Genomic DNA, 14668 nt, shown 5'->3' with positions numbered 1-14668 from the left:
CATGCTTCTAATCAACATTTAGGGATCAATGAAGTTAATGGATAGAATTTTAATAGGGAAATTAAACAGCTACAGTATTATATTATACCTAGTAGAAGAATATTAGTATGCAATTAAATTTGCATGTCATGGATTCATGTGAATTATTGGTCATCAATCTTTGCATTTCTTTTTCTTTGGTAACAAACTGACAATCATAAATTTATAATGTGAGAACCATATATTTATTTTTTACGCGTTTTAATTTCAAAATAATAATACATAAATGGTTAGTGGTGTAATATGGTTGGAATTTGAGCCATAAACCACATTAAAATGCTTTTTTTTTTCTTTTTTTTTTTGGTGCTTCAATTTTGTTTGTAACAACTTTTCTAAACCTCAAGCCGGTTTGCATCATAAAATTTGAAACACACTAAATTGCTAGAAAACGATCTGGTTTTCAGTTTGGACTGCACTCTAAAAACGCTGCGAGCAACAAATGTAAGATGTTTTAAGGAAAAAAAAAAAAAAACTATAGCTTAACACGAAAAATTCACTATATATATGTCACAAAACATATAGGAGTATATGATATAATACTATAGGGAAATAAAAAAACTTATATAGTATATACACAAACATATATTTAAAGATTTGTAGGTAGAGAGCATATATAGTGTCCCTTAGCTAGCTGGCTAACTTAGCTTATAGTTTTATTTAATTAAAGCAAAATTAAACATCCTTCTAAGCCACTTAGATAATTAGCATGCATGCTGAATATCTTAGATGGCCTAATTAATTAATTAATTAATTAAAACACTTATTAATTAATTAATTAGGAATGAGTTTGTGACGAGGCCTTCGAAAAGATGGCGATGGATCGTATCTTCCATAATCATGCGTGTTCATATGCCTTAACATCCTCTCGTGGATAACGGTGATCTCTTCATTATCATCTCCCTTCAAAGGCATTTCCTGCATATATATTCAAGCAAATAATTAAGCATCAATTATGAATGGATTTACTTAACTAATTTTAGCTTTCAACCAAGGCAGATTTAACTTAATTTCATTCGATTTACTACGTAATTTTATTGTATTGTAGTTTAGTAAGTCATATTTCTGTTTTTAGGTCATCTCATAATACGTCACTTTATAGATTTTGCAAGTTAAACATTGAAACTTTTCTCGAGATGATTTATAACTTGCAAAGTTTTATTAGTTGAGAATACCAAAGAAAGTCTACATTAATATGAACTGTATGATGATGGAGCCACAGAATTAAAGTTTAAATAGTGAGTGATAGTTATAAATCAAAAGAAAAAAAGAGCTTATAATTTTGTACTAATTTGACTCAAGATAATCCCAAATAAATTGTGGTCTTTAATTACGAATAGTATTAGGATATTGTAACAAAAATAATTTTGGTTCTCTAAAACTTAAATTTTCCTCGACTCACATATATATGAGTCATGTAAAATAAAACAAATACTTTGTATATATGTATGAGAATGAATTATACAACTTAGCTTAGTATTTTGTATGCATGGGAGAGCATGCAACCTAAGATCACTTCTCTTCAAGTATATATTTTGTCATATATTCCTAATACATTCATTTTAGACATGACACAACATTAATTTAATGTAAATTAATTAAAGAGGTAGGTTTTATTTATTGTTAAAATCTAATGACTAATTTACCTCATAGGCTCCAACAAATTCCTCAGCTGAGCTTTCAGTCAAGAACTTGGATTGACGACCTACAAATTAAAAAGCAACTTAAATTAAGTTATTATTCATGAACATGAACATGAAACGTTCACTTAGCTTGTTTTCAACATAAACGTATTAATCATCATGGCTGGCCGTGCCAATGCCTTGGCACGGCTGTGTGCCGAAAAAAAAAAAAAAAAAAAAAAAAAAAAAAAAAACTTGCTCATTTCAATTAGGCTAGTCACATTTCCGGGCTGAAAAACTCGGCCCAAACCCGAAGATACATTAATTACCTGCATATGAAGTTGATATAAGTAGAGCAGAAATAATGAGGAAAAGAAAGGTGAGTTTTCTTAGTGGCAAGAAACCCATGTTCAAGCAACTCTTTCTCTCTCTCTATAATTCTCTAATATTTGGTCTTTCTTTTATTCAAGGGAAGTACAAGAAATGGTGGCTTCTTGTTAGTATGATGCAAAAGATATAAACTTTACTTTGAAGTGGTATTTCAAGCTAGATAAAGTAAGATAACAGAATGATTAATTATATTAATAATTAAGCAAAAGAATTAATTTTAATATAATTTGTATGTTAGCCTTTTAGTTTAAATTTTTTGAAAATAATAAAGCCTAAAGGGAATAGCAGACCACTTTCCATTTGTTGGGGCAAGAAGTCTAAGAAGTTAGTGGATTAAATAGGGTTTTTTAGATTGTCAATATTGTTATGCCAAGGAGAAGAATATTTGTGTACCACTTTTAATGTACCTAATATAATTCGTTCAAATGATTTACTGGTCATTACTTTTGCATTTTGACTTTTTATATAATATTGTTCTAAGATTATCATCTTCCAAGTTCTTATCATGAATAGGGAAATGTGCAGGTATGTTGTGTGACCAACTTTGAAAAATTATATTATTTGATTAAAAACAAAATTCATAAACAGTGGCTAAATAAGACAAGTAAAATGAGACCAGCTGAGGTAGTACTTAATAATTAATAAATATTAAAGTCATTCAAAAGTGATCCTCAAATTTTATCAAGTAGTAAGAGTATAAATTAAATGCATGTAGAAATATTGTGGGATAATTTTTTCATTACATAGGGTGACTTATACTTCTACATAATCCTAACATATTTTTGTCACTTTTTCCTAAACATAAGAAAAGGCAAAATTGTAACTAGTTAAAACCTTATCGTTTTTTCTATGAAAGAAAGGTGCATAAACCCCTTGAAGTTCAATACTTCGAATATGTTTACGTGAATAAAGATATCGATATTTCATTAATAATTATTATTTTAGTCTTATTGTAAATATCCTACATGCATACAACATATGAATATACAATTTGCGTGTACTACATAGAGTATTATGTATTTCCTTTGTCTCAAATTTATCTTTTAGTTTAGTTTTCTTCTATAATAAAAACATTAATTGCACCATAAAAAGCTTCCAATTCAAAGATATTATTATGTGATGAGTGCAATAATTATTGGACTATGTAGGATAATGTAACATTGCTTGCTAGCTGTGTTAGTTTTCCTTAAATAAATTGTGTTACTAATAGTGTGACTTTGTAATTGTAACCAATCATAGTTGCAACTTTACCTATTTGGCTACGTACCTGGTCCACTGGCAATGGAGATCCTAGTTGGAGGTTTGACTTTGAGCTGACTCATGTTAGAATGCTTTCCCATTTTCGATGACTTGTATAGCCTTTAACTAACCTACATGATATAGACACTTACAATACTTATACGTAGTATACTAAATAATTCAACACCAATTAGAAGAAATTTGAATTATTGTATATCTTTTTAAATTTTACGAGTAGTTATTTTTGGTGGGAATGTGAGGAAGAAAGCTCTTTTATTTTTATTTTATTTATTGAATACATACTATAATGAAATATCAAGAAAAAAATTACTCCGTAATTCAATAAACTCTTTTGATTATAGGACAATAGAATTATTGCGTACAAAATTGAATATAACTACGTTCTAAATTAGTAAAGAATAAAGTATATAAATATGACAGGTGACTAGTGTCTAGTGGCATTCGATAGCTAATATTAGACAAAAGAATATAACATACAAAGTAAACAAATTTACGCCTTAGAAGCATAGCTATTAGGGGATTGATACAAATATCAGTAAATCTCAATCACTATCATTTTCTATATAGAGAGAACCCTTTTCTAAAGGATTACTACCTAACAAATTACTAGACTAAGATATTTGATTTTGTCTTTGATTAAGATAAATAGGTAATTAATTAATAGATGACTAGTGTTTCCAATAATACTTAACGACAAAAGAACCCACCAAATACCACACATTTGATAAGACATTGGTGGAGAATAAAGAGGAGCCACTAAAAGCTATCTTAATCTAGTTTTATTGATTATTTAGGGTTCTCTTTCTTGAGCAATCAAATTGAAGATAATTTTCCTAATTATTTCTTTAAGTTGGCTAAAGAGGCATTATCTTCTTAAGGAGCACAAAAGTACTTTTAATTGCTTGTTTTAATCCTAGAATTTGACACTTTGATTGTGCTTTTTGTAATCATGGCTTACGTCTAAAATCACCTTCAATGGCCGTACCACAAACTAGCGGCTGCATGCCTGCATTTTCGCAACATAGTATGAAAATTTAATTGGTTATTACTAACCATAAGAAAAAGAGTGATATAAATCACTAACGAGCTATTGTTGGATGAGAACGAATTATAAAGGTGTTACAAAAAAAAAAAGTTATACATGGGCGAGGCCAAGGAAACCCCTTTGATACATGTTGTATGTTATAAAATGGAACGCGTACTGTTAAGAAATTGATAAATGACTTGCAATTTTGTTATTTTGGCAATTCATTATGAATAGAAAAGAGAGGAAACTAATGCTAGAAAATGTCCATTGATATATACTTTGTATAAGTTACATAAGTTAGAAAATATTGTCTCAAACTTTTTGTCAACTTAATTATATGTTGTGAAGTTGTTCTATTTCTTCTTCCTTGCAATTCTTACCTAGCATGTTACTGTGTAAATTCTGGAGTAACTGAAATAAAGTGACATTTCTTAGATTGTCCCGAGAATAGAAAAAGGTTGGTTATGTACTTAATTAGATCAATCAATTATTAATAAAAATATATACTTTTGAATTTATACACAAAAAGGTGTAAAACAAAAAAACAGGTTACATAATGTGTAAAACCAGATGTTAGTGAACCCCGGCCCAGTGGTTAAATTCGTTCGTATTATTCTTTCTTCACTGCAAAGAAAAATAATTACTATCAATCTTTGGAAGATCAAAAATAAAATCGTCACAGTTTATCATATTTATAAATTACAATACATGAAAACTCCGTGATTTAATCGGTAATGTAGAGGTCAACTAATTTGATTGATAAATATTTTAAAACAAGCAAAATGTAAAACGTTCCACATTTCTTTTAGCACAAGTGTCCAATTTACAATGTTATTTTTTATTTTTTTAATACCAATGTTTTATAATAATAATAGTAATAATTACAATAAATCGCGGACAAAAAGCCTAGTTTGACCTTCAGGCAACAGGCTAAGTGCTAACTCCAACCAACTACAACGTTGACTTCAGGCTTCTTTACTTTGTCCAATAAAAGGTTGAAGAATGACAAGATAAACCATATGCAAATAGTTTCAAAAGACGCCAATATGTTCACTATAATTTAGTAAATTAAATTAAGGTCTTTAGTGCATTAAGTCTCAAAGAAATAAAATTACTTGTATATGATATGCAAGTTTGGAGGGGGGAGGATTTAACAAGAGAACAAATTACTTTCATCCATGAGATAAAGATGGACAAACCAACTCCGACAACGGAGATTAGCAACGAGCAAATCACATATCAAGCAAAACCATCTCATATCATAGTATTTCATCCGCTAATGCAAGAGTTATAAGGTGATAATGAACACCAGATTGTAGGCAAATAATTTACAATACAACAATAGTAAAAAATCAAGTCTACTGGTTTGTGTACAGCAACTAGGTTGAGTTAAATAATTGAATAGCACATAATCGATATGCTAAATACATACACAACAAACAGGAAGTGTTGATTGAGATTCAAAAATCAAGATTGATTTGACCCTGATGTGTTCGCTTGGGGGGGCACTTCACTCCGGAGACTGTTCTCTCTCTTGTAAGGAGCCTTTGCACCCTGAAACAAAGCAAGATTTTGGGAATTTGTTCAACCTAATTCTGGAAGCGTTTTGACTCAAATGAGAAAACCCACAATAACCACCAACTCATAAGAACTCATGTTTGTATCTACACGGAATAGTAAACTACACATTCCAATCTCAAAAGGTTTGCCTAATTTCTGTGTAGTATGAATTTCTTCAAAATGCCTGGATCAAGCATACGACAAATGAGAAGAAGGTTGGATTTTTCAGCAATCTCAGTCACTCAAATAGGAACCTAGATAATTTTTCTCTACAATGGTGCCAGATTTCAATTGGTGAATAATGGTGATGGTCAACATCCACAATTACAACCTAACTTTTTAAACATGCTGAAAACAGCTCATACTTAACTTTCTAAAGTCCTGTAGTACTTTGATAACCTTACATAATTCATTTTGAAAACCTTGCTCCTAATAATTATAGGAGAATTTTATCAACATCTTGATTCCCAATGCTTGGATATACCTAGGATACTTAAGGCTGGTTGTTCAGTGGAATTTGTAATCTTGACAATCTTGCTTTTATGCTTTAGTAACAAGGGTAAGCCCTCCATGAATGATCAACACTAGCATAATTATTACAACTAAAACATGATAGAATAACTACCACTGCCTAATATGGATCCCACAGGGGAAAAGTAGGGAAGATCTAGATGAAAGCAACCTAACTCAGTAACCCCAAACCAGTAAAAACGCAAAAACATACACAACACATATATAAAACACAAATAACCAGAAAATAGATCCAGATTTTTGACAAGATTGATCACACTAAACTTACTTGAAAAATTGTTCCCAGTTTCTTCAATGCCTTAGCACGCGACTTGAGAACATCCTTTGAAACAGTAGTATCCCTTAGAACCTACGTTGAACAAAGAATATAATACAAATCAGTTTTCATCAAAGTAGCAACTTAACCAATTTTGGTCCAAATTTCTTTCATGTACCAATTCAAACCAAAATTTCAAGTAATGTCAACCAGCAAAAGTTTAAATGCTATAGGAAAGCAAATATCTTTAACAGTACGGAGTATTTTGCAAAAAATATGGCAAACCTCTTATGACAGCCTAAAATGGAAAAGCAACGTTTTTTAATATCAAGTTGGAAAGAGCATATCATACTAGTGTAATTTCAAGCACTAAAGAAAAATTTATACACCCATATAAATTAGACACAAGTTCGATTCAGAAGTTTAACCCAAAATTTTTAACTGGTAAGAATATATGACGAAGCTTTCACAGGACCCATACTACTAGTTTTAATTTCACAAAAAATCACATATGCACCAAAATGAACATATGAGACCATATGTTTGGTTATCCCCTTTCAAAAAATATAAAGCTTCACTCCAAATACTTTTCACAGATGCAATTTATCATCTCAGAATGCACCAAAAAATGCCCCGTAACCTTGGCATTAGTAATATAATTATACTCACTGCTTGGCAGACACGTGACAAGGTTGTCTCTATATCAATAACATTGAGCTGCCAAAGGGAATTAAGCATGGCATCTTTCTTCTCTTCCATGGCTTTCATCATATTCTCTTCCTTGTTTTCTCCTTGACTCAGCCGCTTCAAATCTTCTTGTATTTGAATTAATGACACAGCTCCTACATACCAAAAGTGTGAAGTTATAATTGGAATTTGGGTGTTAAGGTCTTAGAACTCAGAAGATTACTCCCTATAAATCTTGCCTACAAATAATAAAACCATTCTTACCTGAAGCTGCCATCACCTGTGACTTTATCTGGTGTCCTTTGTCCCGAACCCATTCTGCTATATATGGTACTTTAAAGAACTTTTTATCCTTTCCAATTTCTTTGGCAGCTTGTCTTGTATATATATAACCAATTGTGTGTAGCATGGCCTCACCAAACACTGTAAACAGAGATCGAGAATTACAAAACTACATATATAAATAGATTAGCACAATTAGTTTTAAGCAAGCAAGAACAGACTCTACTTTAAGTTATCAATCCATATTATTAAGATGATCTTAGCAATCAAAAAATACTTAAAATAGTAATAAAAAAAAGGTGCAATAAATCTTTAATTGTTTAGACCCAACTCGAACCCAATCTATGCGTGCCTATGAGAAACAGGAACTTTAAATAGAGGAAATATTACACAATACTCCCTTTGTTCCTTAAAGTTCTTTCTTCCGGTTTAAATTGCTCCTCAAAGTTTTTCTCACTCTTGCTATATTCTTTATGCAGTAATTGTCAGTCCCTTTCTACCAAGGAAAAAGAAGGGGGGGGGGGGGGGGGGACTTGGTTTTACACACTCTCTTCTTATATCTAGTAAGTGTTGCTACTGCGAAGAACATTAGGGAACAGAGTTCAAAATTTGTGAGTGAAGCTATGCCTTCATGGAAGAATGGAGTTAACATCTGTTCTCAGCACCAGAATGTGGCCCGAGTCTTCCTACTATACTGGCAGCACTCATCAGCAACAATTCCCTTTTCAATATATTCTATTGCATTCACCCAACAAATTCCTGATATCCTTGTGCTTTTACATGTTTTTCTCATCTAAAAAAGATTTCAGTTGATAATAAAAGACCCACAGGGTAACAATTCTATAATCCTTTCACAATATCTTGTTTCACTGTCATAGTGCCATACAGCCTTAAAAGGCTTACATAGCCACCAGGGTAAGAAAATCTCCTACACCACCCCACTCCCCCCTGGAGAACAATGAAAGCTATTGTCTATATATATAAATAATACAATATCTCAATCAACAACCACCTAGTATAAATCCTGACAATACACAAATGCAGTACAAAGAGTTGAGCAAAACTATCCAAAAATCTGATCTGATAATCTCGGATCTCATATAATGGATATCCAATCCAAATGTCAAAAAACTTTGGGATTCAAACATTTTCTTTAAAAGAAAGAAGAAAGTATACAAAAATTATAATTTAAAAGTTTATAATCTTCATAGAAATCTATATCAAGATGTTATGGTTTTTTTGTTGATAAAACATATTGTTGTTGACAAATTTTTAAGGAGAATAACACAGCGCTTCAGATATAGGATATCTGAAATTACACATAGGAAGTAACATAAAGTCAACTACCTAAATCCTACAACGCATCTAATATGTTTTAAGGGCCATATCTTCCATTATTGCAATATTCATCAGACCCAGCCTTGTTAAGATTCAGAGCAACACAATTCAGACGAGACTGTTGATTCATTCAATCACATGTTTCAAAACCCTTATATATACTCCGTAATTTTTTTTCATACTTGTAATCTTGTATAAAAGTTAACAAATTGGTTGTGTAAATCTTTAATGACTCAAAGAAATATCTGAAATTTCCCCTACATCTTTCACTCTTTCTCTCTTATTGTATAAACTGATATTGTAGTCAGAACTCAAGACTTCAAGAGCATGCCACGGTCACCAACTACAACGAATAACATAATTATAGTAGAAAGTATATTAGGTATACCAGCTTTTGAGAGATTAGATGCTTCTGATTTAGCCCAATCCACAAACTCATCAATGCGACCATCTACATATGGTTGAAGGCGGTCTTTTAGGGTCACTATGAGTTTTTCTTGCCTTTCTTGTTGCATTGTCTGTGAAGTAATAACAGACCAAATCAGCTATGCTTAAATGCTAGAACAATTAATGACATATTACATAACAGAATGGAATACCTTCATCTTTTCCTGAACTTTCTGCCTCCTGAGTTCAGCAGGAATCTGGGGATCCTCTTCTAACTCAACAGATGCTACAGATGCCAACGCAAGTTGGCCAATATAATCTTCGAAAAAGTCACTTCCAAAAAGCATCCCAAATACTGCTGCTGGATCTACCATGGCATCCCTGACAATGATAGTGAAACATCAACTTAAGGATACTGAATACACAACAATTATCAGGACCAGGAAGATCAGAATGCTGATGATTTGATATCTATCATACTGGATAGACTAAGAAGCAAATAGATCAGTCGTAAGCGGATTTCTAAATCATAATTTAAAGCAGCTCGACATCTTCCTTAGAACTGTCAACACTTACTGTGGTACACCTGACTTTCCATACTTATCATATGCCTCACGTTTCTCAGGATCACTTAGTACTTGATAAGCCTCACCAAGTTCCTACAATTCCACAAAAGAACATTTGTAAAAGACAAAATCTAGTACATCAATTAAAGATGAAGAGCCTCGAACTTGGAGCAAGAGCTTTTAAAAAGTAAAATGTGATAAATAATTCATTATTTCAATCAGCCATTTTATTTATTTGGTACTTGTATAACCAGTGACTTATCAGTATGCCAGAGAGGATGATTGGCACCATCATATATCATACCTGAAACTTCCGGGCAGCTTGAGGATCTCCGGGATTTTTATCAGGATGAACAAGTCTTGCCTGAGGGAAACAAAAATCATGATTAATAGCAAACACATACAATTTTGGAACATATAAGTTCCACCCAGAGAGACCTCTTTGGCTTTAGAACTTAGAAATTTACTCGTGTAGTTGTTAAATCAAACTAAAACGACTTGCAAACAATATACGTTAGTCCTACTTCTGAAGCCATGGTGTCATTCCACAAATAAGTGCAGTTAATAAGTGTGACTAATAATCAGCTGAATAAAGAAACATTCAAAGATATACATAACTCTGTAAGCACAAAAGGTTCAAAACTTGAATACTATCACTTAAGGGCTTGTCTTGTTTGGTATCACTGTAGTTTTCAATGTCTAAGGTTTTTGTTTTTGAAAATTATATGACAGATTTCATAAAAAGAATTAATAAATAATCAAATTTATTGGAATCATCATGATTTTAAAAACCACAACCAAAAAGCGCAAACCATTGTATTTTGTTTGCAAAAAAAAAAAGAAGAAAATAAACAGGCCTTAAAGAGATTAGCAAGGTCATCCTTTGTGGGGATTTTTTTTTTTTTTTTTTTTTGTGCAAGTTAAAAAATGACATTAGCATAGCAAAACTTGACTAAAAGCAACAGCATCCTATGAATGCATCAGAATAATGCAACTAAAGGATCATTGTGGGATATTATCCTTCTGCAGTTATCATAAACAGTAGATACGACGCTAAGATTGCTTCTTGTGGAGGACTTCCTTCATCTATAATTAGTTTATTTTTAATTACCAGGGGGAAGAAAAGCAATATATAGCTACAAAAAAATCACGTATTCTCCCATAAAATGATGACATCAAGAAGTTTTCTAAGGAAAAAAGTGTACAGTTATCAGCATTCTCGTTATGTCTCACATCTTCTCCAAAAATATCTTCAATATGCAACTCAAACTAAAATGATAGCCCATTGACTTTTATGGCTAGCTTACTGAATAGGGTGTTGGAAAAGTCTAGAAAATAAAAGTCGAAAAGTTTTTAGTTTCAATTTCTGCTCAAAATTAGCAACTCAGTATATGATATCAATAAAAATGAAAATGTCTCTTGATACAATTACAATTTCCAATGAGCTTAACACAAGGTAAACCAGGTATTTTTAATTAAATTATCTACAATCAAACTTTCAGCTTTCAGTTTGTTATTCATCCAAATCCCCCGAACAGAGTCGTAATCTTCATCATATTCTTTTTTCTTTTTTTTTCTTTTTTTCTTTCTTTCTTCTTTTCTGCAATTTTTACTTCAAATTACTTCTCTGGCATTTTTCATACACATCAGGTTCAGATTCCCAATCTCCCCTTATCCATATCACTGTGTCAACATATATCTGGCACCTTAGGGAATAATAGCACTTAGATTTCCATATCGACTGACGACTGACAAGTAAATATCCCAAAGTCCTAATAAGTAACAAAAAAAGGTTCAATAAAAATATGCAACTAAAAAACATCAAGACAACACTATTGCTTTGTTCTTTGGAGAGGGGGAGGGAGGTGGAAGCGTCAGATAACCTTGACACAATCAATTTAGTGGCTCAATTCTCAAATCAAAATTGAACAATAAATTTTCGATATAATTCTTCTCTGTGCATAATAGTATCTCATATACAACAACAAAGCCTTAGTCCCAAAATGATTTGGAGTTGTAATAGCATCTCATATGAAATCTAAAAAAAAAAAAAAAAAAAAGGCACAATCCAAAGAAGCCAACTCACTCCCCAATAATAAGAGATGACGATATGGAAGATGATGCGTAATTTGAAATTAAAGCATGGCCAAGTGAGTAATCTTAACAACATCAACCGAGTAAGCATTGATCTCCAAATGCAATAATTTCAAAGGTTGCATATTGAAGTCACAATCTCCTCTACCCCCAGGCTTTACCTCTAATTGATTCCCACACTCCTGACCTATCTTACTCTGTTAACTCCATCAACTCATTCTAATCCAACGCAAATTAAAATATAACATAAGTACTACAAGCATGTTTGGTAAGAGTATTAATAAGGTTAGAAACGGATTCAACTAAACCATTATCGTTACCTAGTGTTGGTTAACGGGTTTAGGTAACAAATATTATTAACTAATTGTTACCTCTCTTAAACCTAAGGCAAAAATTACCCATACCCTCCTCAAACAAAAAGAGAGGAAGTTATGTTTAAATAATTCCTTTCCATGGTTAAACCAAACATATGAAAAGGTAAGGTTTAAGTTTTTAAATGATTCATTTCCCCGCTTTTTTTTGTTTCCTTTCCACTACATTTCTAATATTCATACAAACACCCCCTTTGAATATATAGTAAGATAGGCAAAGGCACCCCAACTTTCTCATAGACCCACCTCATATCCACTTGAAGATTAGTCCTCAACCACTGCATATTGGTAACTCTTTAAATGCACTCCATATACAGCTTTGATATACGCTGCTCCAAATACTAACTATAAGCATCAAAATCTCCTAAACCAGCATTGCAGTGTAAAATTCAATGACAAAATCATGTTCATCAGAGTTATTAATGTTTACGAATAGTTAATACTTTCTTGCCGAACACGGTCTAAATCATACACATACTCCAAACCAAGAAAATTCATGTTAACCCTCCAATCCTCTATACAATAAGACACTATAAAGTTGGGGCACTTCAAACTACACCATAATTCACCAAAAACCCGGGTTCATAATCGAATTCTATAACGATCATAGCTCACAAACATCATTTACTACTTGAATCAAACGCAAACCAAACAATCAACAAATACCAGCACACATAAATTCATTAATTAAAGAAAATAAGTTGAAATTGGCAATGTAAAACGCTTGCCTGAACATAGTAAGCCTTCTTAATCTCCGTTGGCGTAGCCTCAATACCAACTCCTAGTATATCATAATATCCAGTTTCCTTCACCATTTTCTACTGAATTTTCTGCATGTTTGTATATAAATAATAAAATTTCATTAGAATTGATATTTTATAATACACTAATTTTAGCAGAAAAACAACATAACATTAAAAAAAAATGAAAAAAAAAAAAAAAAAAAAAAAAAAAAAAACCCTAAATTCATATATAAAAACAGAAATTCGCTACAAATTAAGCAATAAAATCGAGTAAAAATCATGAAATGAGCAAAAATTGTTACCCAATTAGCAGAATTAAAGGAAATTAAAACTTACCAGAAATTCAAATGATTTGAGATGCAAACAAGATAATATAGAGTGAAAATTAAGGATGAATAAATGTGAAATTAATGCGATCTGTTCTTGACCTTCCCTGAACGTATGATAGATCTGATTATAATTCTGAGAATTTCAAAGTAAAATCAAATCTTAATTGTTCCTTTTTTTTTTTTAAACTTGGAATGTTGTACGAAACGACGACGTTTTGGTCTCATCAGATACATAATTTTTCCTTTTTTTTCTGGGGAGATACATCAGATAGTGCCATGCTGGACGAATAATTTTGGTGGTATGAGGGAGGTGTCGATAAGGCCAGATGATATTCAATCAATAATATCTTTGTCCAACTAATGTGGTGACGTCCCATTATTTTTTGGCGAACAAAAGTAGCATAACCAATGAGTTTTTTTTGTGTGATGGTCACACTTGTCAGTAGAATGAATAAATTCTCCCTCGTATTATCTCACTTAATTATTAATTAAAGTGTCTTTACTCCTAAAAGACGTATTAACGCTAACACATTATAAAAGACTTTTTACTACTCCCTCCGTCCCTAAATTACATTCCTCTTTGAAAATTTACACGGGAATTAAGGAAGAAAGAATAAGACAAATAACAATAATTAGATAATGCAATGGGAAGTACAAAATAGATTAGTTATTACTCATGACAAGTCATCAATCCTTTGAAAAAAAAAAGACCAATCACATGCTCCTAATTAAAAAAATTTAACCAATCATATTCATTGTAATTTGGCACAAGGATTATGAGTGAGATTAGGTAAGGATGAGTGAGAAAACATTAAATATAAAACAAAAAAAGAGAGTTGATTTACTAAAAAAAAACTTACCAAAAATAGAAAGGAGGAATGTAATTTTGGAATACCAAAAATAGAAATGAGGAATGTAATTTAGGGACGGAGGGAGTACATTATAAGTAAAGCTTACGGATCGTGTTGAATGAATTTTATTAAGAAGAGTTGTAATAAAGAAAAGCCTCAAGGCTTGTTGGATTAATGTAATAATGAAGTGTGTCAACTTGGTATCGGGTGTGGTTGAAGTTAATTATGGGGAGCTGCATGCCCATTTTTTAAGTCCTTCGAATATCACCATATCTCTTTATAACTTGTGTTAAAGTATTCTCCTGAGTCTTGTTTGGCGAAATGTAAATGTAAATTGT

At 31.7% G+C, this 14668-nt stretch overlaps 2 protein-coding genes across 3 annotated transcripts; both read right to left on the bottom strand.

Moving 5' to 3' along the window:
* Positions 1-388: 388 nt before the first annotated feature.
* Positions 389-2072, bottom strand: LOC145588152 (protein CASPARIAN STRIP INTEGRITY FACTOR 1-like). The gene is made up of 3 exons (XM_081644796.1): positions 1988-2072; positions 1683-1741; positions 389-954 (listed from the first exon to the last, which is right to left on the bottom strand). The coding sequence occupies exons 1-3, from the start codon at positions 2064-2066 to the stop codon at positions 811-813; spliced, it is 282 nt and encodes a 93-aa protein (XP_081500922.1). The 5' UTR covers positions 2067-2072; the 3' UTR covers positions 389-810.
* Positions 2073-5572: 3500 nt separating this feature from the next.
* Positions 5573-13644, bottom strand: LOC145588151 (chaperone protein dnaJ 10-like). Of its 2 annotated transcripts, none has more exons than XM_081644794.1 (10): positions 13487-13644; positions 13136-13237; positions 10247-10306; positions 9953-10035; positions 9589-9757; positions 9378-9507; positions 7634-7792; positions 7352-7524; positions 6695-6775; positions 5573-5889 (listed from the first exon to the last, which is right to left on the bottom strand). In XM_081644794.1, the coding sequence occupies exons 2-10, from the start codon at positions 13220-13222 to the stop codon at positions 5803-5805; spliced, it is 1029 nt and encodes a 342-aa protein (XP_081500920.1). In that variant the 5' UTR covers positions 13223-13237; positions 13487-13644; the 3' UTR covers positions 5573-5802. The 2 variants fall into 2 exon arrangements, with proteins under 2 accessions (XP_081500920.1, XP_081500921.1); XM_081644795.1 differs by having other exon boundaries at positions 13579-13605.
* Between the last annotated feature and the right edge of the window lie 1024 nt (positions 13645-14668).

The sequence above is a fragment of the Chenopodium album genome, chromosome 17, assembly GCF_948465745.1.
Source record: "Chenopodium album chromosome 17, dcCheAlbu1.1, whole genome shotgun sequence".
In the NCBI taxonomy this organism is placed as follows: Eukaryota; Viridiplantae; Streptophyta; class Magnoliopsida; order Caryophyllales; family Amaranthaceae; genus Chenopodium; species Chenopodium album.
The sequence above is the reverse complement of the archived record's forward strand: the minus strand, read 5'-3'. Positions and strand labels throughout refer to the sequence as shown.

Coding starts and splice junctions, on each gene's coding strand:
- LOC145588152 (XM_081644796.1), bottom strand. CDS start 2,066: ATGGGTTTCTTGCCACTAAGAAAACTCACCTTTCTTTTCCTCATTATT. Junction 1,742..1,987: donor TATATCAACTTCATATGCAG/GTAATTAATGTA, acceptor TTTAATTTGTAG/GTCGTCAATCCAAGTTCTTG. Junction 955..1,682: donor AATTTGTTGGAGCCTATGAG/GTAAATTAGTCA, acceptor ATATATATGCAG/GAAATGCCTTTGAAGGGAGA.
- LOC145588151 (XM_081644794.1), bottom strand. CDS start 13,222: ATGGTGAAGGAAACTGGATATTATGATATACTAGGAGTTGGTATTGAG. Junction 9,758..9,952: donor GGAAAGTCAGGTGTACCACA/GTAAGTGTTGAC, acceptor TATCATTGTCAG/GGATGCCATGGTAGATCCAG. Junction 6,776..7,351: donor TGTCACGTGTCTGCCAAGCA/GTGAGTATAATT, acceptor TGTTCAACGTAG/GTTCTAAGGGATACTACTGT.